Source organism: Ranitomeya variabilis, chromosome 1 (assembly GCF_051348905.1).
Source record: "Ranitomeya variabilis isolate aRanVar5 chromosome 1, aRanVar5.hap1, whole genome shotgun sequence".
In the NCBI taxonomy this organism is placed as follows: domain Eukaryota; kingdom Metazoa; phylum Chordata; class Amphibia; order Anura; family Dendrobatidae; genus Ranitomeya; species Ranitomeya variabilis.
This window is the reverse complement of record NC_135232.1, coordinates 120,200,156-120,221,518: the sequence shown is the minus strand read 5'-3', so window position 1 is coordinate 120,221,518 and position 21,363 is coordinate 120,200,156. Positions and strand designations below refer to the sequence as shown.

The following is a 21,363-nucleotide window of genomic DNA, read 5'->3' as shown; positions in this document are numbered from 1 at the left end:
CAGTACTGGATCATGAACCTGTAACCATGGCAAACCCAACACGACAACATCATGCAAATTATGCAACACCAAAAAGCGGATATTTTCCTGATGTGCGGGAGCCATGTACATGGTCAGCTGAGTCCAGTACTGAGGTTTATTCTTGGCCAATGGCGTAGCATCAATCCCCCTTAAGGGAATAGGACTCTGCAAAGGCTCCAAGGAAAAACCACAGCGCCTGGCAAACTCCAAGTCCATCAAGTTCAGGGCAGCGCCTGAATCCACAAATGCCATAACAGAGTAGGACGACAGTGAGCAAATCAGGGTAACAGATAAGAGAAATTTAGGCTGCAAAGTACTAATGGTGACAGACCTAGCGAACCTCTTAGTGCGCTTAGGACAATCAGAGATAGCATGAGAGGAGTCACCACAGTAAAAACACAGCCCATTCTGACGTCTGTGTTCTTGCCGTTCAGCTCTGGTAAAAGTCCTATCACATTGCATAGGCTCAGGCCTCCGCTCAGAGGACACCGCCAAATGGTGCACAACTTTGCGCTCGCGCAAACGCCGATCAACCTGAATGGCCAAAGACATTGACTCATTCAGACCAGCAGGCGTGGGGAACCCCACCATAACATCCTTAAGGGCTTCAGAAAGACCCTTTCTGAGAATTGCTGCCAGGGCACACTCATTCCATTGAGTAAGCACAGACCACTTTCTAAACTTCTGGCAATATACTTCTGCCTCATCCTGACCCTGACACAGTCAGCAAGATCTTTTCTGCTTGATCCACAGAATTAGGTTCGTCATAAAGCAATCCAAGCACTAGAAAAAATGCATCCACATTAAGCAATGCAGGATTTCCTGGCTCAAGGGAGAATGCCCAGTCTTGCGGGTCACCACGCAACAAAGAAATAACAATCTTTACCTGCTGAATGGGATCACCAGAGGAGCAGGGTCTCAGAGCAAGAAACAGTCTGCAATTATTTTTGAAATTCAAAAATTTAGATCTATCCCCAGAAAACAAATCAGGAATTGGAATTCTAGGCTCTAACATCGGATTCTGAACTACATAATCTTGAATACTCTGTACCCTAGCAGTGAGTTGATCCACACAAGAGGACAAACCTTGAATATCCATATTTATACACCTGAGTCCTGAACCACCCAGAGGTTAAGGGGAAAAGAAAGACAAAACAGGCTGCAAAGAAAAAAAAATTGACTCAGAACTTCTCTTATCCCTCTTTTGAGATGCATTAACACTTTGTGGGCCAGCTGTACTGTTATGACCTGGTGGTTAGGAGCACCCAAAGTGACCTGATGGTTAAAACAGAAAACCTAGGACAAGCTCTGAGGGAGTGGTAACTCTACTGACCGCAATCCCTAATCCTATCACACACACTATAAATAGCCGTGGAGCGTACCTAACTCTCCCTAGACGCCTCTTCACAGCCTAAGAGCTAACTACCCCTAAAGATAGAAATAATAGCCTACCTTGCCTCAGAGAAATTCCCCAAAGTAAAGGTAGCCCCCCACAAATATTAACTGTGAGTTAAGAGGGAAGTGACAAACACAGGAATGAAACAGATTTTAGCAAAGGAGGCCGAATCTTCTCTGGAAAGACAGAGGATAGGAAAGGGAACTATGCGGTCAGTATAAAAACTACAAAAACCACGCAGAGTATGCAAAAAGACCTCCACACCGACTCATGGTGTGGTGGTGCAGCTCTGCACCCCCAGAGCTTCCAGCTAGCAAGGAAATATCATAATAGCAGGCTGGACTGAAACATAACATGTACTGAAAAATATATTCAAAAACCAATGAACAGCAAATGATTAGCAAGGACTTAGCTTCTGCTGGAGTAGTCAGGTCATCTGAGAATTCCAAGAGAGATCTGAACCAGTACTGAGACATTGACAGCTGGCATGGACTAACGACCTGGGCAGAGTTAAATAGGGAAGCGAGCAGAAGCAATAAACGAGGGCAGCTGAGAAAGCCAACCTCAAAGATCAGCAGTTCCACTCAAAGCCACCAGAGGGTGTCCAAGGACAGAACTCACCAAAGTACCATTCACGACCACAGGAGGGAGCCCGAGAATGGAATTAACAAGGGTTAGGGTTAGGGTTAGGGCTAGGGTTAGGGCTAGGGATAGGGTTGGGGCTAGGGTTAAGGCTAGGGCTAGGGTTAGGGCTAGGGTTAGGGCTAGGGTTAGGGCTAGGGCTAGGGTTAGGACTAGAGTTAGGGCTAGGGTTAGGGCTAGGGTTAGGGCTAGGGTTAGGGTTGGGGCTAGGGTTAAGGCTACAGTTAGGGTTGGGGCTAAAGTTAGGGTTAGGGTTTGGATTACATTTACGGTTGGGAATAGGGTTGGGATTAGGGTTAGGGGTGTGTCTGGGTTAGAGGTATGGTTAGGGTTACCGTTGGGATTAGGGTTAGGGGTGTGTTAGGGTTTCAGTTATAATTGGGGGGTTTCCACTGTTTAGGCACATCAGGGGCTCTCCAAACGCGACATGGCGTCTGATCTCAATTCCAGCCAATTCTGCGTTGAAAAAGTAAAACAGTGCTCCTTCCCTTCCGAGCTCTCCCGTGTGCCCACACAGGGGTTTACCCCAACATATGGGGTATCAGCGTACTGAGGACAAATTGGACAACAACTTTTGGGGTCCAAGTTCTCCTGTTACCCTTGGAAAAATACAAAACTGGTTGCTAAAAAATAATTTTTGTGGGAAAAAAAAGATTTTTTAATTTCACGGCTCTGCGTTATAAACTGTAGTGAAACACTTGGGGGCTCAAAGTTCTCAAAACACATCTAGATAAGTTCGTTGGGGGGTCTAGTTTCCAATATGGGGTCACTTGTGGGGGGTTTCTACTGTTTAGGTACATTAGGGGCTCTGCAAACGCAATGTAATGCCTGCAGACCAATCCATCTAAGTCTGCATTCCAAATGATGCTCCTTCCCTTCCGAGCTCTGCCATGCGCTCAAACGGTAATTCCCCCCCACATATCAGGTATCAGCGTACTCAGGACAAATTGGACAACAATATTTAGGGTCCAATTTCTCCTGTTACCCTTGGAAAAATACAAAACTGGGGGCTAAAAAATAATTTTTGTGGAAAAAAAATATTTTTTATTTGCACGGCTCTGCGTTATAAACTGTAGTGAACATCTAGATGAGTTCCTTAGGGGGTCTACTTTCAAAAATGGTGTCACTTGTGGGGGGTTTCTACTGTTTAGGTACATTAGGGGCTCTGCAAACGCAATGTGACGCCTGCAGACCATTCCATCTAAGTCTGCATTCCAAATGGCGCTCCTTCCCTTCCGAGCCCTCCCATGCGCCCAAACGGTGGTTCCCCCACACATATGGGGTATCAGCGCACTCTGGACAAATTGGACAACAACTTTCGGGGTCCAATTTCTCCTGTTACCCTCGGAAAAATACAAAACTGGGGGCTAAAAAATAATTTTTGTGGGAAAAAATGTTTGTTTTATTTTTACGGCTGTGCATTATAAACTTCTGTGAAGCCTTTGGTGGGTCAAAGTGCTCACCACACATCTAGATAAGTTCCTTAGGGGGTCTACTTTCCAAAATGGTGTCACTTGTGGGGGGTTTTTCAATGTTTAGGTACATCAGTGGCTCTCCAAACGCAACATGGCGTCCCATCTCAATTCCTGTCAATTTTGCATTGAAAAGTCAAACGGCGCTCATTCCCTTCCGAGCTCTCCCATGCGCCCAAACAGTGGTTTACCCCCACATTTGGGGTATCAGCGTACTCAGGACAAATTGTACAACAACTTTTGGGGTCCAATTTCTTCTCTTACCCTTGGGAAAATAAAAAATTGGGGGCGAAAATATAATTTTTGCGAAAAAAAATGATTTTTTATTTTTACGGTTCTGCATTATAAACTTCTGTGAAGCCCTTGGTGGGTCAAAGTGCTCACCACACATCTAGATAAGTTCCTTATGGGGTCTACTTTCCAAAATGGTGTCACTTGTGGGGGGTTTCAATGTTTAGGCACATCAGTGGCTCTCCAAACGCAACATGGCGTCCCATCTCAATTCCTGTCAATTTAGCATTGAAAAGTCAAACGGCGCTCCTTCCCTTCCGAGCTCTGCCATGCGCCCAAACAGTGGTTTACCCCCACATATGGGGTATCGGCGTACTCAGGACAAATTGTACAACAACGTTTGGGGTCCATTTTCTCCTGTTATCCTTGGTAAAATAAAACAAATTGGAGCTGAATTAAATTTTTTGTAAAAAAAAGTTAAATGTTCATTTTTATTTAAACATTCCAAAAATTCCTGTGAAACACCTGAAGGGTTAATAAACTTCTTGAATGTGGTTTTGAGCACCTTGAGGGGTACAGTTTTTAGAATGGTGTCATACTTGGGTATTTTCTATCATATAGACCCCTCAAAATGACTTCAAATGAGATGTGGTCCCTAAAAAAAAATGGTGTTGTAAAAATGAGAAATTGTTGGTCAACTTTTAACCCTTATAACTCCCTAACAAAAAAAAATGTTGGTTCCAAAATTGTGCTGATGTAAAGTAGATATGTGGGAAATGTTACTTATTAAGTATTTTGTGTGACATATCTCTGTGATTTAATTGCATAAAAATTCAAAGTTGGAAAATTGCGAAATTTTCAAAATTTTCGCCAAATTTCCGTTTTTTTCACAAATAAACGCAGGTAATACCAAAGAAATTTTACCACTATCATGAAGTACAATATGTCACGAGAAAACAATGTCAGAATCACTGGGATCCATTGAAGCATTCCAGAGTTATAACCTCATAAAGGGACAGTGGTCAGAATTGTAAAAATTGGCCCGGTCCATAACGTGCAAACCACCCTTGGGGGTAAAGGGGTTAATTAGGGGAAAAAAATGTTTTATAAGGCCCTCCACTACTTCTCTTCCAAGTGGTACTGGAGTGCCTCCTTCTAATTTTTTATGTCCCTTGCACTTAGTGCATATGCTTTACCGGTGTAGGAGACCCACTCCTTAGTAATGGGAATAAATGTTTTTCTGTGGATCCAGCTTCTATTTGAGGGAAGTTTTTTTTAACCCAAAAGAGCCGATGGGTTCTATTAGTATATGATCCAGTGCCTTGTTGTGGGCTGTCAGGTGGTCATCCCATAGGGAGTTCTCACACTGCATACAGGATTTCAAAGCTGGGACAGATACAGAAGATCCTGATATCCTCCATATCCGGCTGAGTAGATGCAAAATGCTCCACTATATTCCTAAGCAGGGTTGAGTAAATAACAGTCCTTGATGCTGCTACATTAAACTAATCACTTTTTTCAGGACTAATTCATATACAGTAGATTCTATTCTGTTATAATAATACCGCTCTTATCTCCACTTCATCTACAGTGAGGTGTAGCAGTACGGATTATTGCCTTGTAAATTTTAAGACTTGCTGCTGCTTCTTTCTTGGACTCATTGACCGATTTCATTTTTTTTACAGTAATTTGTACTCAGAAATTCATCAAAGCTGGCAGTGTTACTTGTGTTACTCCAGAGTTTGTTGCTGCCGCGTAAAAAAACTTTAGGGCCAATTCAAATCCCTTTTATATTCTATAATACCACTCATCTGCAATTTGTCTATGGTGAGGTATGGCAGTATGAATAGTGTATGACAGGCACCTAGTCAGGGATTATTGGCTTACAAATTCTAAGCCTTATTGCTGTTTGTTTGCTTACGTTTATTGACCGATTCATGTTTTTTACGGTGTTCTGGACTCAGAAATTCATCAAAGCTAGCCAAATTAACAGATTTAATGTGTTCATTCACAGTTTCTAGCATCTGTATGTAAAAGGTAGTGGTGGGAGACTTTACGTTACTGGAGCTGGAATTACCACTTCTGAACTCGATAGTACTTTGTTTCCATCAATTTCTGGGTGCTTCTTGAAGTATGTTTGGGGTCATTGTCCTGCTGGAAGACCCATGTCCTAGAATGCAAACCCAGCTTTCTGACCCCGGACACTAAGTTGCAACCCAAAATCCTTTCGGAATCTTCACATTTCATGATGCATTGCACACAGTCAAGGCACCCAGGACAAGAGGTAGTAAAACAATCCCAAAATATCTTTTAACCTCCATCATATTTGACTGTAACTACTATATTCTTTTATTTGTAGCCCTCATTCCATTTACAGTAAACAGTACAATGATGTGATTTACCAAAATACTCTATCTTGGTCTTATCTGTCCACAAGACACCTGCTGACTCTCTAAAAATAGTGGGGGCCAGGTGATAGTCCTGAAAAAAAATTGTGACTTTCAATGTGTCTGATCATGCCTCACACACCACATGGACAGATGAGGTAATAAAATGATAAAATTAAATTTCCTGTTGAATATTTCTTTAAGGCAATGCAAACGTGCAAAGCGCAGCAAAAACACTGCGTGTATACATAGCCCAAGGTGTGGAGGAGCATTTTCTTTTATTTATTTTGCCTTATATGCAAGTTAGTATCCTGGAAAGAATGTTTTACATTTTTTCCAGTCAAATCCATTTTAAGTGCGGTTTTGTATGTTTTATTGTCAGTCCGTAAAAGTGGCGTAATAATCTGAAAACATTGTTCTCAGCACCAACCTAGGATTCAAAGATGCTTTCAAGGGTCTTCCCCATGCTTTTCCCATGCCATTTCAGCGCGGTTTCCATCGTTTTCAGAAATTTTAGACCCCTTCTAGACCTCCAGGGGGGCCGCCGCAAAAATGCTCGAATTTCCCATTATCTTCCATTATACTCATTACTCAGGTCAAGCAGCCAAGCATTACGATTTGCCTGACTCGAGTAACGAGTACCCGAGCATTTTAGTGCTCGCTCATCACTAGTTATAACATGAAAAACCCTTTCAGCCCACATTACTGAGTATTTTGAAATCAGAATGAGGAAATTAGGTAACATCACATATTAACCCAAATTATTCTACAACCAAAGTACTGAAGGTGACAAAGAGATGTGGCATTGTATACAGTCAGTGATCGATTGGCTTACATTTAATTCCAGAATACATAATCATGGCTTACCTTAAGGCAAGTCCCTTTAAGTGTCTAACTTTGAAAAACTTTAGAGTAAGTCTGCAAATAAGAAAATAAACATAAGTCAATAAAGTAATGTGCATATGACTGAAATACAATATTTAAGGGTGGTGAGCCATTACCAGTAATTAGAGGAACCACTTCAGAGCTAATTGACTGTAATTTTAGTAGAAAACTAAGAACAGTTTTAATAACAGTAATTCCAACTTCAACACAAAGAATTGGTGCAAACTCCACCGGCTGCTGATAAAACTCCCCTGACAATCAGCTGACCACCAGTTATCCTGCTGCTGGACCTCAAATGATCAGTGATGATCTATAAACTCACTGAAATCCCTCTGGGTCCAATTCATAAATTCCGATCTTTTTAGGTCACTTTTAGTGATGAGCGAATATACTCGTTACTTGAGATTTCTCGAGCATGCTCGGGGGTCCTCTGAGTATTTTTTAGTGCTCGGAGATTTAGTTTTTCTTGCCGCAGCTGAATGATTTACAGCTGTTAGCAGCCACTGTCTGTTCTGGAGAATAGGTGAGAGGAGCAAAAAAGTGACCAGTGAGTGTCTATTAACTTTGAATACCTTTATATGAGATTTGATTCCAGTGATGAGTCACTTATTGGGCTGCTTGCTGTAGTTTTTATAAAAATCAATGGTTTATCAGCAGGAGATCATCACTAGAGGACTAGTAAATCTGCTGCAAGGTAGTCCAACCCGACCCCCACCATTGTCACAGGAAGAGCCCATAGTTGTCGCCAGGTCCAACAGAGGCCGCAGCACCACCAGGGCCTCTATCTCCAAAATACAGAAGAGCTGTGAATCTTTCCATTATATTTTTTCTGTTTATTTGTTTATGTGCAAATACTGGTTTTAGTTTACAAAAAAACTATGAAAACTTACAATATGGCCTAGTTACAAATCATAAGGTAAGACATAACTAAATCTACTAGCAATTTCAATACAAGAGCAAACACCACTCCCTGCATTTCAAACACAGTTCACTTGATTATTCATATGATGTAACAGTTAAAGGGATTCTCCAAAAATGAGATAAAATGGCCTCCCTGATATAATTTAAACTGCAGCCCGTCCTAGTCACATGTCAAGACAGACTGCAGACTGAAGACATACAGCTCACCTACATCTCAACTGACAAGAGCTGTATTACACATACCCCTGTCTGTGGTCGGAAGCCCGGCTGTCATCTGTGAAGAAATACATATTTTCCTAACTGAACACAAAGGGAGTTATCTCCAAGTTCATCCTCCTGAATGTTTATTTTGCAGTTGGATGCAATCAATTTCTGTGCACTGCTATAAAACTGTCAGACTGAAGGAGGAGGAGGAGGATGAAGCTGGAGATTTCCTCAGTGAGAACAATGTGGGTATCACACCGGGGCAAGAGAATGCCCCTTGTGTGGTGCAAAAGGGGAAAAACCCTGGAAAAATTTAAAGGAAGCCCTGACAATAGGGAGAGGGGAGGAGGAAGACCCCTAAACACTCACCTGAGATGGAACCCTGCGCTTCCTAATGCCATAGACGGGGCCTTCCCCCTGGGCGCAATCACATGCCTAAGCTCTGGCTAGCCGTGAGCTAACCCCGACTAATGAGCAGGGCAACAAGACATTAGTCTCACTACTACGGTAAGAAAACACGGGGGAGAGACAAATAGGGAGAAATCAAATAGCAGATGGAACTCCACAGCTTTAACTGGAACAACGTCTCCAGAGAGGTCAGCAAAGAAAACCTATAACTGGCATAGGAGAGAGCTAGGAGTGAGTCTAAATAATGGAAGGGATTGGCAGCAAGATGCAGCAGCTGAGATTAGAGCCATATTGGATCCCTGTGTAATGGTTGTGATATTGATATGTTTTATGCCTTTAATATGTTTACTTTAATGTGATAATACACCAAATAGTGTAGCAGTATCACTACTGTATTTTTGGTACTGCTACACTAATAACGTGTATTACCATTAGTGTCCTAATGTATATGTGTCTGATTGTCTACATGTTTTGCACAGTTATTGCATGATAGTGAAAGTGAGTACCCAGGCCTTTCATTAGGTATAGTGCTAGGGGAGTAATACCCCAAGTTGGCCACGAGATGGATAGCAAATAGTTAATTGTAGGAGGGACACAATGGGATAAGCAGTAAGGTTTTCTCAGGTAAAGGCAGTTGGGGCAAGGGCGTCTGTGTGGAACACAGGGCTGGCTAGCCAAGAGCAACACCATGCCCTGTAACGTTTGTTAGAAGAGCGGGCCCAGCAGTCAGTATCCAGGGGGCCATACAGAACAAAGCACAGTGATACCAGAGATAGGGGTGCAGTATAAGTGGGACTGCAGTGATGCGGGAAGAAGGCTGTTATGGACCTGGTGGTTAGGTGCACCTGGAATGACCTGATGGTTAAACTGAAAGACAGGACAAGCTCTGGGAAGTGGGAACTCTGCTGACCGCAAATCCTAATCCTAACACACACACTAGAAATAGCTGTGGAGCGTACCTAACTCTCCCTAGATGCCTCTTCACAGCCTAAGAGCTAACTACCCCTAAAGATTGGAAAATAAGCCTTAACTTGCCTCAGAAAAATTCCCCAAAAAGGTAAAGGCAGCCCCCCACATATATTAACTGTGAGTTAAGAGGAAAGTCACAAACACAGGGATGAAACAGGTTTCAGCAAAGGAGGCCGGACTTACTAGATAGACTGAGGATAGGAAAGGAATCTATGCGGTCAGCACAAAAAACTACAAAAAGCCACGCAGAGTGTGCAAAAAGACCCCCGCACCGACTCACGGTGCGGAGGTGCCACTCTGCAACCCAGAGCTTCCAGCTAGCAAGGCAATATCATGGTAGCAAGCTGGACAAGAACTTAGAAAGCACTAAGAAACATATTAGTACACCAATGAACAACAAATGAACCAGCAGGGACTTAGCTTATGCTGGAGTAGACAGGTCATCAGAAAGATCCGAGAGAGATCTGAACCAGTACCGATACATTGACAGCTGGCATGGAGTAACGATCTGAGTGGAGTTAAATAGAGAAGCCAGCCTAGCCGCAAACGAGGGCAGCTGAGGACACAACCTCAGAACGAGCAGTTCCACTCACAGCCACCAGAGGGAGTCCACGAACAGAACTCGCTGAAGTACCATTCATGACCACAGGAGGGAGTTCAAGAATGGAATTCACAACAGAAGGCTAAGCAGAAAGGGAGCAAGGTATCCAAGATGTGGCAGATTTTTGCGTGGGTCGCTATTCTAAGGACCGGTGCGAAACGGCAGCCCCATGAGAAGCAGAAATTCTGGGCATTGAGGACACAGAGGGACTGGAGGAAACGAACCATCCCGGGGACAGGCTTAGCGGCAGAGAGAAGAGGCAAGGGAAAGCATTGCTGGACTGTGACTCTTTAATTGCGGAGCCGTCTGTAGAGAATACACTTTGTGCCTGGAGACGCTGGAAGACCCCAGATGACACGGAGAAACAGCACCGAGGTACTCAGTGAAGAAAACATGATCTTGTGCTGGGAGGGGGCGATACAGGGGTTACTGCCGGCCATGACAGCAGCCCTGGCCCCGGCTTCCTACACTTGCAGGATCAAAAAATAACTTTTTTTTTTAACCAAGTGCTAATCAATATGCTTCACTCAAGCTAATCACCAAGCAGGACCCAAAGAGGACCTGCGATCTATATTCATGACAGTAGGTTAAAGCACATTTCTTCACATATACCAGTTGTGGCCCAGGCCGCCAACGAAGTATATGTGATACATGTGAAAAGAAAAAAAACGTTGTTTTTAGACATAGACGTTGTACTAAAACAAATACAGATACATGGTATCAGAGGTAGGCTTGTCAAATAGAGACAAACAGATTTGTTTAACACTGGTGGAATAAAATGGTATTAATATTAGTAATTGAGCCAAGTTCTATTTGAATTTTAAAAAAAGACATATGAAAAGGACAGTCAAACATGATGTACAGTGTGTGAACATAGAACTTAGGAACCTAGACTTCAGATGTCAGTTTTTCTCACAGATAGCACTCGTGCCTATGATACTCTATGAGGTATTTCACATGTCTGATTTTTTTCTTAGACCAAATGGGCCACACTGTCAGGACTCTGAACATTTTTTACCTTTTGTGCATTACTGCCCTTTTCCAAGATGGCGTCTTTGGTCTCATGTGCACTGTGTCTTCCTGCTATAAAACTCCACCCCAGCCTTCAGTCTGTGCTAGAGTATTCTGCCTTGTATCCAGCTCCTGACCTCTGATTACTCCCTGGCTATATACCTGCTCCTGTGAACCTGTGTGGTGATCCTGCTACTCTGCTCTGAGTTCCTGCTGCATACACAAGTTTCCAGTAATCCTCCTTCATCTGCTGTTCGTGTTTACTTCCATCTGCATTTGCTGGACATGTAAGCGTTTGCTGCTCTGCAAAAACCTGAGACTATTAACTAGGCCTCCCTGGTTGAGCTAAGATATGATTTGAACTGCCTTATAAGCTTATCTATCTGTGTTTGGACTAAGACAAGGATTTATTTGTGTCAAGTATCCTCAAGAATAACTGTGCTTCATAGACTTTCTGCTTGATTGCATTTTCCTCTGAAGTTTCCTATAGACTGCTAAGCTGCGTTTAATATTTACACCAAGTGTTGTGGACTTGAGTTTCTCTCTGCACCTGTTTGAATCACCGTGTGATAATATAGACTTTACCACTTATAAAACTGTGTCCTGTAGTTGTCTTGTTCCACGCAAAGAGTCTCCTGAGTTATCCCCTATAATTATTACACACACAAAAGCAAGGAGACTTGTCCAATATTGAGTGTTGGATCAAGCTATATGGTTTGGTTAAAAAAAATTGGACAGCACTCGAATGCTATCAATGTGCAGTCAGTTTTTAATAGATTGAACCATCTCCAATTGAACAAAAACCACCATCATTTTCTTTCATTTTAGAAAAACTAATGAAACTCTGATGGTAAAAACGGATACATTGATCAAACACCCTGATAAAAAAATAAAACACAAGACAAAATTACTGATACCTGAAGGAAGCTTCATACTGATGTTGATTCAACAAAAAATAGTAACAATGTTAATATTTTCATTCAAAACTTGAATCATTATTTGATCCACATTGACAACTTCTAAGACATTACAAGACATGTACAGAAAGACAACAGTGCTATAGAAAAAAACACCTTGCGTCCACTTCTGGATACCAGGAATAAATGTCAGCATTGAAGAGTGGGATGTACAGACACCATGTACAGAAGGGACGCAGTAGAAGAAGGTCCAGTCCCGATGAGCTCACACCTCGGGGGTCAGGGATGCTTTACGTTATGGACACAACGCTCCAATTCATACGGCAACAGCAGATACAATTTATGAAAACTACATCCATACTTGCTTACGTGGAATTGTCTTCATTGCAGTTTGATTTCTCTACATCCACATTGTTGGAGAGGCTGAAATTTGTGTTTGTCTGGTCCAGCCGAGTTTTATTCTTAAATCTGATTATTATTCTCTTGACTCCAAACAGGATACAAGTTTTGCCATTTCTGGTGACATTGACGATACTGTAAAGAGGTACATTGCTTTCATTCGTCACTTCTCCAATCAGTGTTTCTTTTCTTGGTATGTGGTAACGTATACTCTGTATAAAAGCACAAAGTAACAAATGCAAGCTTACAGAAATTAATATCACATGACATAAAAAGTATTAAACGTTCTTGCTATTAAAGGGAACTTGTCAACAGTTTTTCCATGTCTGAACTAAGTCTAGCACCGTAATCAGCGCCTGTGCTGCATACCATAAAGGGGTACATAATCCCCTGACTCCTCCTGTATACCCTGCAAACACCTTTTAAAATTCTCCTGCACTCTGTGTAAATCCTGATCGTCTGGTCCGGTCGGCGTCCTTTCTCCCGGCTGCTGTTCACCATTCTCCTGCTGTGACTGATGCTCATGATCATGAGGCCTCCTGTGTCATCCATATAGCCAGGCGAAACCTCGCACCTGCCTCCCGGCTGCTGTTCACCATTCTCCTGCTGTGACCGATGCTCATGATCATGAGGCCTCCTGTGTCATCCATATAGCCAGGCAAAACCTTGCACCTGCCTCCCGGCTGCTGTTCACCATTCTCCTGCTGTGACTGATGCTCATGATCATGAGGCCTCCTGCGTGATCCATATAGCCAGGCGAAACCTCGCACCTGCACAAAAACATCATCGGCTCATACCTGCACACTTTGCTCTGCCCTATTACGGGCCTAAAACATAAGGGTGCATGTGCTCTTATGTTTTAGGCTCTGGCATAGTAGGGCAAAGCAAACAGTGCAGGCGTGAGATTTCGCCCAGCTATGTGGATGGGGCCTCCTGCGTCATGTCAATCAGAGCAGGAGAACGGTGATCAGCAGCCGGGAGGAGGGATAGATGCCACCGCAAGGCCGCCTATCGGACAGGACCATCAGAATTTACAAATTTACATAAAGCGCGAGAGAATTTCAAAAGGTTTTTGGGGGTATATAGAGAAAATCAGAGCGTTACATAGCCCTATTTTTTACAGGTGGTGATTAAGGTGGTAGTCTTAGTTCAGACATGAAAAAACTGGTGACAGGTTCCCTTTAGGAATGCTCACACATGGTGGAAAACCAAAGCTTAGTGAAACAGCAATATAGAGAATGGGATTTTATGAGAATTGACTTGAGGTGTGGATTTTAAAGAGATCTGTCATCAGGTTTTTGGTACCTACTGTAAGAGCCGAATAATGTAGAGAAGGAGACACTGATTCCAGCGATTTGTCACTTACTGGGCTGCTTTATGTAGATTTGATAAAATCACTGTTTTGTCAGCAGCATAACTTATCACTAGAGAACTAGTAAAACTGCTGCCATGTAGTCCTCTATATTTATAAGCCCTGTATAATATGACCCCATCACTGATTGGCTGCCTTCTGTCTATGCACAGTGTACACAGAAAGCTGACAATCAGTTGTCTGCTTATCAAAACTGCAACAACCTGTAAATTAAGTGCTACATCTCTGGAATCTGGAGACAAATTCCTTTTACATCCTGAGCATGTCACTCTATTCTGCATATTTTCACAGTAAAGTTCACACTTTGTAATGTACAACGTGAAATCTGTGGCAAATCTGTTGAAAAATCCAAGGCACATTCTCAGGTAACACAATCAATAGGTCGGATTTTAGCTGCTAACAAGATACATGGGGTGGTCAAGGCACAAAATGTGTCTGTCGATTCAGATTACTGTTTCCCAGCGAGAGCATTATCGGGGAGGCAGCAGCCTGAGATGATCCCTACACAGTCCTGATGCCTGAAATTGGAAATCAGAACAGTGTGAATGGAGCGGGCAGGCACAATTAGTGACTAATTGACATTTATCTGCCCATTCCATGCTGAAGCCAGAAGAGAATCTGCGGAAATACAGAGGAGAGATAGTAAAAAAACTATTTTACCCACACCAATGTTTTTTATTCTCCACGGGAGACCAAACAAGTATGTCACCTAATTATTTAACTTAAGCTATGATAATAATTTTACATTGATGCATAATTGGTGAAAATACCTAAGAGTGTAAATAATTAACTTTTCCGTGTCACAGCCAGTTTTGCCCTTTATGCTATTTTTTTTTTCAGATTTTATTATCACATTCCAGGAGTCACAACTATTTTAAAATTTTCTCAGTGACAGTCATATAAAGCTTGTTTTATTCCGAGATGACTTTTGTCAGTGGCATCATTAAGGTACATATAACTGATTAGCAAATTTTTATTAACTCTTTATAGGAAGGAATATAAAGAAACCAACTGTTGTTTTTGGTTTAAAATTTTACACTATTTGCTGTGCTGCACAAATAAAGTAAAATTTTATTCTGTGGGCGAGTTTAAATATAGTGATACCAAATTTATATAGTTTTATTTTATTTTTTTATTGCTTTTGTACCAATAATACACTCTCTGAAAAAAACAAATAAGAGGACTTATTTTTTGCATCAACGGACATCAGCCACTGTTCATATGAGCCTTTAAGTTGACTCTTGTATGTTAATATTTGGAATGCCTGCTGATTACGTATTGTATCATCCCCCTGCGGTTTACTGGTCTACACACCTTGAAGGACAAAAATGCAGGTTAATTGAACAATTGAACAATGAGGGATTACATCCCCCCACCTTCCTCAATCGTGTTGGAGAATGCCCTTAATGATAGCAGTGGAATATAAAAAGGGGGCATCCTCTATCTACAGAGAGACTCTACAGAATCAGCCCAAGGAACCATGGCTCCATCTGGTGGAATACAGATCTGCTCCACTGCCCATCACTGAACCCACGAAGATGTTTAGAGAACCCAAGTTGGGACAATCAGATCACCTGGCCACATATCTCACTGTGCTCAGTCAGTCTCCGAAGCTTGCCGCTACCTCCTCTCTATGGGTGCCCGTCAAAAGCAAAGATTGTCTTTTTTATGTGGGTTGATACAATCACAAAATACAAAATAATATAGTTTTTTTATGTATTATTACTTTGCACAAGAAATTACTTTGTAGAAAAAAAATCTCATTCTGTTAGTCACCATATTCTGACACAACTTTTTAATTTTTCGACAGCTGGAGCTGTAAAAGGCTTGTTTTTACTGGTAGCATTTTTTAGTACATACAACTTTTTGATAATTGGTTCAAACATTCAATCAGGAATAGTTTTTAAATGTTATTCTTTATAGAAGCCGCTGTGTAATATAAAGACATGTTATTGTTATTCTGCTAATCACTACGATTTAGGAGATAACTAGTTTGTAACGTTTTTATATTTTACTACATTTACAGAAGAAAAATCACTATAAAAATGTTACTTTTGGTTTGACTGTCATATTGTAAGATTCTAACTTTTTCATTCTTCTGCTTGCACAACTGTGAGAGGGCTTGATGTTTGAATAACAAACTAGTTTTTACAGGCATCATTTTTTAATAGATACAATTTTTTAATCACTTTTTGTATAATTTTTTTTTAAGCTGACATTAACAAACAGCAATTATGGTGTAGTTTTTCATATTTTTAACGGTGTTCACAATATGGGATGACAAATGATACAATTTTATAGAGGGTCGTTATGAACACAGCAATACCAAATATGTGATTTGTTTTGCAGGAGATTGTTTCTTTAACACATACACCAATTATTTTATTATTAAAACTCTGAATTTATGTTTTTTTAAATTTCTTTAAAATAACAGTTAAAACATATTTGTTATGTTGCACAGTCTATTATCTATTCTGTCAGTGTTTGACTGACAGTTAAACTATCAGGCCCCGCCCCTGGTAGGTTCTGATTGGCTAAGGGATATGGCAGGTACAGAGTCCATTATCGCGCTGTGGGGGTGACGACAGGGTGACAAAGGGAGTTCTCTTTTTTGTCAAACTCTTCACATGTCGCTGTCTGAAGGGCTGACATCATGTCAACAACTGTGCAGCCAATCAGCTTATGCTGTGCTCACAGGCAGAGCTGCTGAGCTCACTGCTTGGCTGTCGATATGTCAGCACTGCAGACAGTCAGCGGGAGCAGTGGAGCAGACTCAGTGCTGGCAGGGGTGAACCTAGCTACACTGCTGCCTGAGGCGAACTTCAAAATGGCGCCCCCCAAACACATATACAGTACAGCCCCCTATAGGGCTCCCATCTCATATACAGTCCCCCCATACATTACATGAGTGATAACTATTGTACATTCTACAACAGGTCATAAATCAGACAGTATAGACCTCCATACGGTATTTTGAGCACCACAGTGCTCCATACAGAATAATGAGCCCCATATATTGCTCCATACAGTATAATGGCCACACATGATGCAGCATACTGTATAATGGCCACAAATGATGCTCCATACTGTATATTGGCCGCACATGATGCTCCATACTGTATAATGGCCACACATGATTCTCCATACTGTATATTGGCCCCACATGATGCGCCATACTGTATAATGGGCACACATTATTCTCCATACTGTATATTGGCCCCACATGATGCGCCATACTGTATAATGGCCCCACATGAAGCTCCATACTGTATAATGGACACACATGATGCTCCATACGGTATAATGGCCCCACATGATGCTCCATACTGTATAATGGCCACACATGATGCTCCATACTGTATAATGGCCACACACAGTGCTCAATACTGTATAATGGCCACACATGATACTGCATACCGTATAATGGCCACACATAGTTACTCCTACACATGCGGCTGCGCTCCGTACACCTTGCACACACAGCTCCGCTCAGTACACACGCGGCTACACTCCATACACCTCATATAAACACGGCTCTGCTCCGTACACCTCATACACATGCAGCTCCGCTGCGTGCACCTCATACACACGCGGCTCCACTCCATACACCTCGTACACACGCGGCTCCGCTCCGTACACCTCGTACACACACGGCTCCGCTCCGTACACCTCATACACACGTAGCTCCACTCCATACACCTCATACACATGCAGCTCCGCTGCGTGCACCTCATACACATGCAGCTCCGCTGCGTGCACCTCATACACACGCAGCTCCGCTCCGTACACCTCATACACACCCGGCTCAGCTCCGTACACCTCATACACAAGCGGCTCCACTCCATATACCTCATACACACACAGCTCCGCTCCGTACACCTCATACGTACACCTCATACACACACAGCTCCGCTCCATACACCTCATACACACACGGCTCCGCTCCGTACACTTCATACACACACGGCTTCGCTCACCTCATACACACGCGGCTCCGCTCCGTACACCTCATACACACACGGCTCTGCTCCGTACACCTCATACACATGCGGCTCTGCTCTGTACACCTCATCCACACGCGGCTCCGCTGTGTACACCTCACACACCTGGCTCTGCTCCGCACACCTCATACACACCCAGCTCTGCTCCGTACACCTCATACACACACAGCTCTGCTCCGTACACCTCATACATACATGGCTCCGCTCCGTACACCTCGTACACATTCACCTCCACTCCGTACACCTCGTACACACACGGCACTGCTACATCCACACTGTAAACCCCTCCTGACTCCACACATAAGGTAGCTTACCATGGCAACCAGCACAGCAGAGTCCTGCAATCCATGGAGGTCCCGATCATGTGACCCCCTGACTCCTCCCCTCCTGTGACCTCATCACAGGTCCTGTGCGCACAGAGCAGCCAATAGGTTGTGGGTTTTGAGCAGGGGCGCGCACACTGCACTAGTGACACTCAGCAAATGTCAGGGATTATGAAGAGTCAGCACCACGTGTTCTGACTGCCGCTCTGCCGCCCCCTATATTTCAGTGAGTACTGCCGCCTGAAGCAAAGAGCTCGGAAGGGAAGGAGCACTGTTTTACTTTTTCAAAGCAGATTTGTATGAATTGAGATTGGACGTCATGTTGAGTTTGCAGAGCCCCTGGTGTGCCCAAACAGTGGAAACCTCCCAAATCTAACTCCAACCCTAAACCCCAATAGACCCCTAAGCCTAATCCCAACCCTAACCACACCCCTAACCGCAACATACCCCTAACCCCAACACACCCCTAACCCTAATCCCAACCCTAACCACACCCCTAACCCAAACACACCCCTAACCCTAATCCCAACCCCAACACACCCCTAACCCTAATCAAAACCCTAACCATACCCCTAACCCTGACACACCCCTAACCAAACCGTAAACATAATCCAAACCCTAACCCCAACTCTAGCCCCAACCCTAACTTTAGCCCCAACCCTAACTTTAGCCCCAACCCTAACCCTAACTTTAGCCCCAACACTAACTTTAGCCCCAACCCTAACTTTATCCCCAACCCTCACCCTAATGGGAAAATGGAAATACATTTTTTTATTTTATTATTTTTCCCTTACTAAGGTGGTGATACCGGGGGGTTTGATTTACTATTTATAGTGGGTTTTTATATCGGGTTTTTATGTTTAGTAGCTGTCACACACTAAAAGACGCTTTTTATTTCCAAAAATATTTTTTGCCTTACTATATTCTGAGAGCTATAATTTTTCCATATTTTGGTCCACAGAGTCATGTGAGGTCTTGTTTTTTGCAGGACGAGTTGACGTTTTTATTGGTATAATTTTTGGGCACATGACATGTTTTGATCGCTTTTTATTCCGATTTTTGTTAGGCAGAATGAACAAAAACCAGCAATTCATGAATTCCTTTTGGGGGGCGTTAATACCATTCCACGTTTGGTAAAATTGATAAAGCAGCTTTATTATTCGGGTCAGTACGATTACAACAATACCTCATTTATATAATTTTTTTATGTTTTGGCGCTTTTTTACAATAAAAACTATTTTATAGAAAAAATAATTATTTTTGCATCGCTTTACTCTGAGGGCTATAACTTTTTAATATTTTCGCTGATGATGCTGTGTGGTGGCTCGTTTTTTGCGGGAAAAGATGACATTTGCGGCGGTACAATGTTTATTTATATCTGTCTTTTTGATCGCGTGTTATTTCACTTTTTGTTCAGCGATATGATGAGAAAGCATTGTTTTTCACCTAGTTTTTTTTTTTACAGTGTTCACTGAAGGGGTTAACTAGTGGGACAGTTTTATAGGTCGGGTCATTATGGACGCGGCGATACTAAATATGTGTACTTTTATTGTTTTTTATTATTTACATAAAGAAATGTATTTATTGGAACAATGTATATATTTTTTTAATTTATTTAGGATTTTTTTTTTAACACATGTAAATATATTTTTTTGGTAATGCACTGTGTCAGATCAGCGATATGACAGGCACTGCAGGAGGCTTGAGCTCTGAGCAGGCGCTTGCAAGCCACCTCCCTGCAGGACCCAGAAGGAGCCCCGCGGCCATCTTGGATCTGGGGCCTGCAGGGAGGAGGACGGAGGAGACGCTCGGAACAACGCGATCACATCGCGTTGCTCCGAGGGTCTCAGGGAAGCACGCAGGGAGCCCCCTCCCTGCGCGATGCTTCCCTATGCCGCCGGAACATAGTGCCAGATGTCAGCTGTGATAGCCAGCTGACACCCGGCCACAATCCCCCCGTGAGCGCGGCTGATCACGTTAGATGTACTATCCCGTCGGTGGTCATACGGGCCCATACCACCTCGACGGGATAGTACGTCTAATGTCAGAAAGGGGTTGATGTGGTTTAGTGTAAAAGATACAGATTCACAATAATGTGTCATACAAAGTGCAATGTGCAAAGCTAAAGGTTTAATAGACCGATAAATGGTCACTACTTTCAAATACTAAAACAATAATTAAAGTGCTGCGTGCAAGGAGGAATTGTAAAATTACAGGTGTATACCTTTAAGGGTCAGTATGAGCAGTTAGGACTGTTTGATTTTGTTAGAGTTTTTTTTAGTTTTGGAAGAAAGACTCCTGCAATTACAACAAAAATATAAGGACATCAATTTCAATATAACCTGTAAACTCTCAGCGGCCAAAATGTTTATGACAGATGACAGCCAGTTGGAGGTTGTCTTGATTTTATCAAACCATCGGTTTGCTGCTCTTCCTCTTGCCTTGTTCCTTCTATTCTTCTGACCACGATGACCTTCTCCAGTGATTAGTAGGCGAGTCATAGCTTGGTGATCCTTGCTTCAAGTGACAGGTCTGGATGGATTTGTTTAGAAATGGGTTATTCCCTTCGCCAAATTAATTTGGATTCACAGAGGGTGTGTGGGGGTGTAATTGGGAGAAATAACTCATCATGGGTGACTTCAACATCCCCATTGACACTTCTCTCTCAGCTGTCGCGAAACGTCTATCGATCACTTTCTCCTTTGGCCTCGCTCAATGGTCTTCTGCAGCCACTCACAATGATGGCCACACACTGGACCTCATCTTCACCAGCATCTGCTCCCTATCTGTAACTCACTTTCTCCCTCTTTCTGACCACAACCTAATTACATTCTCTTCCCTCTCCTCTTCAGAAATCTTAAACACCTTATAGGGGTTGTACTCACTCGGGTGCGACAGGAGGAAAACAGGAGGCTTGTTCCTTTAAACGTTCATGTGGAAAATAAACAGCTTTAGATCAGGCAAAGAAAATACAAAATGTCCATAGCAGGGCTCTACTCCGCCAGTCCTGTGGGGACACAGGCTGGGATAGTGTTCCATACTCAGGCTCAGTCTGGAGCCAAACACACAGGAGGCCTACTCCCTCCTAGCACACAGACCATGTGCCAAACACCAGCCTTGATTACTATATATGTTAATCACACCCATAGGTGCAGTGTGTGGGTAGCCAGACCCGCCCATCTCTCAAAGCTACCCATAACCCG

General features: G+C 42.8%; 1 protein-coding gene across 1 annotated transcript in view; it reads right to left on the bottom strand.

Annotated features, from left to right (window-relative positions):
- LOC143807249 (V-type proton ATPase subunit S1-like protein) overlaps nt 1-21,363 on the bottom strand; it is a 100,127-nt gene that overhangs the window by 17,781 nt on the left and 60,983 nt on the right. The window contains exons 4-5 of the mRNA XM_077288600.1: nt 12,435-12,676; nt 7,017-7,067 (exon numbers count right to left, since the gene is read on the bottom strand). Coding sequence (XP_077144715.1) covers nt 7,017-7,067; nt 12,435-12,676 — 293 coding nt within the window. The remainder of the gene's footprint in view (nt 1-7,016; nt 7,068-12,434; nt 12,677-21,363) is intronic.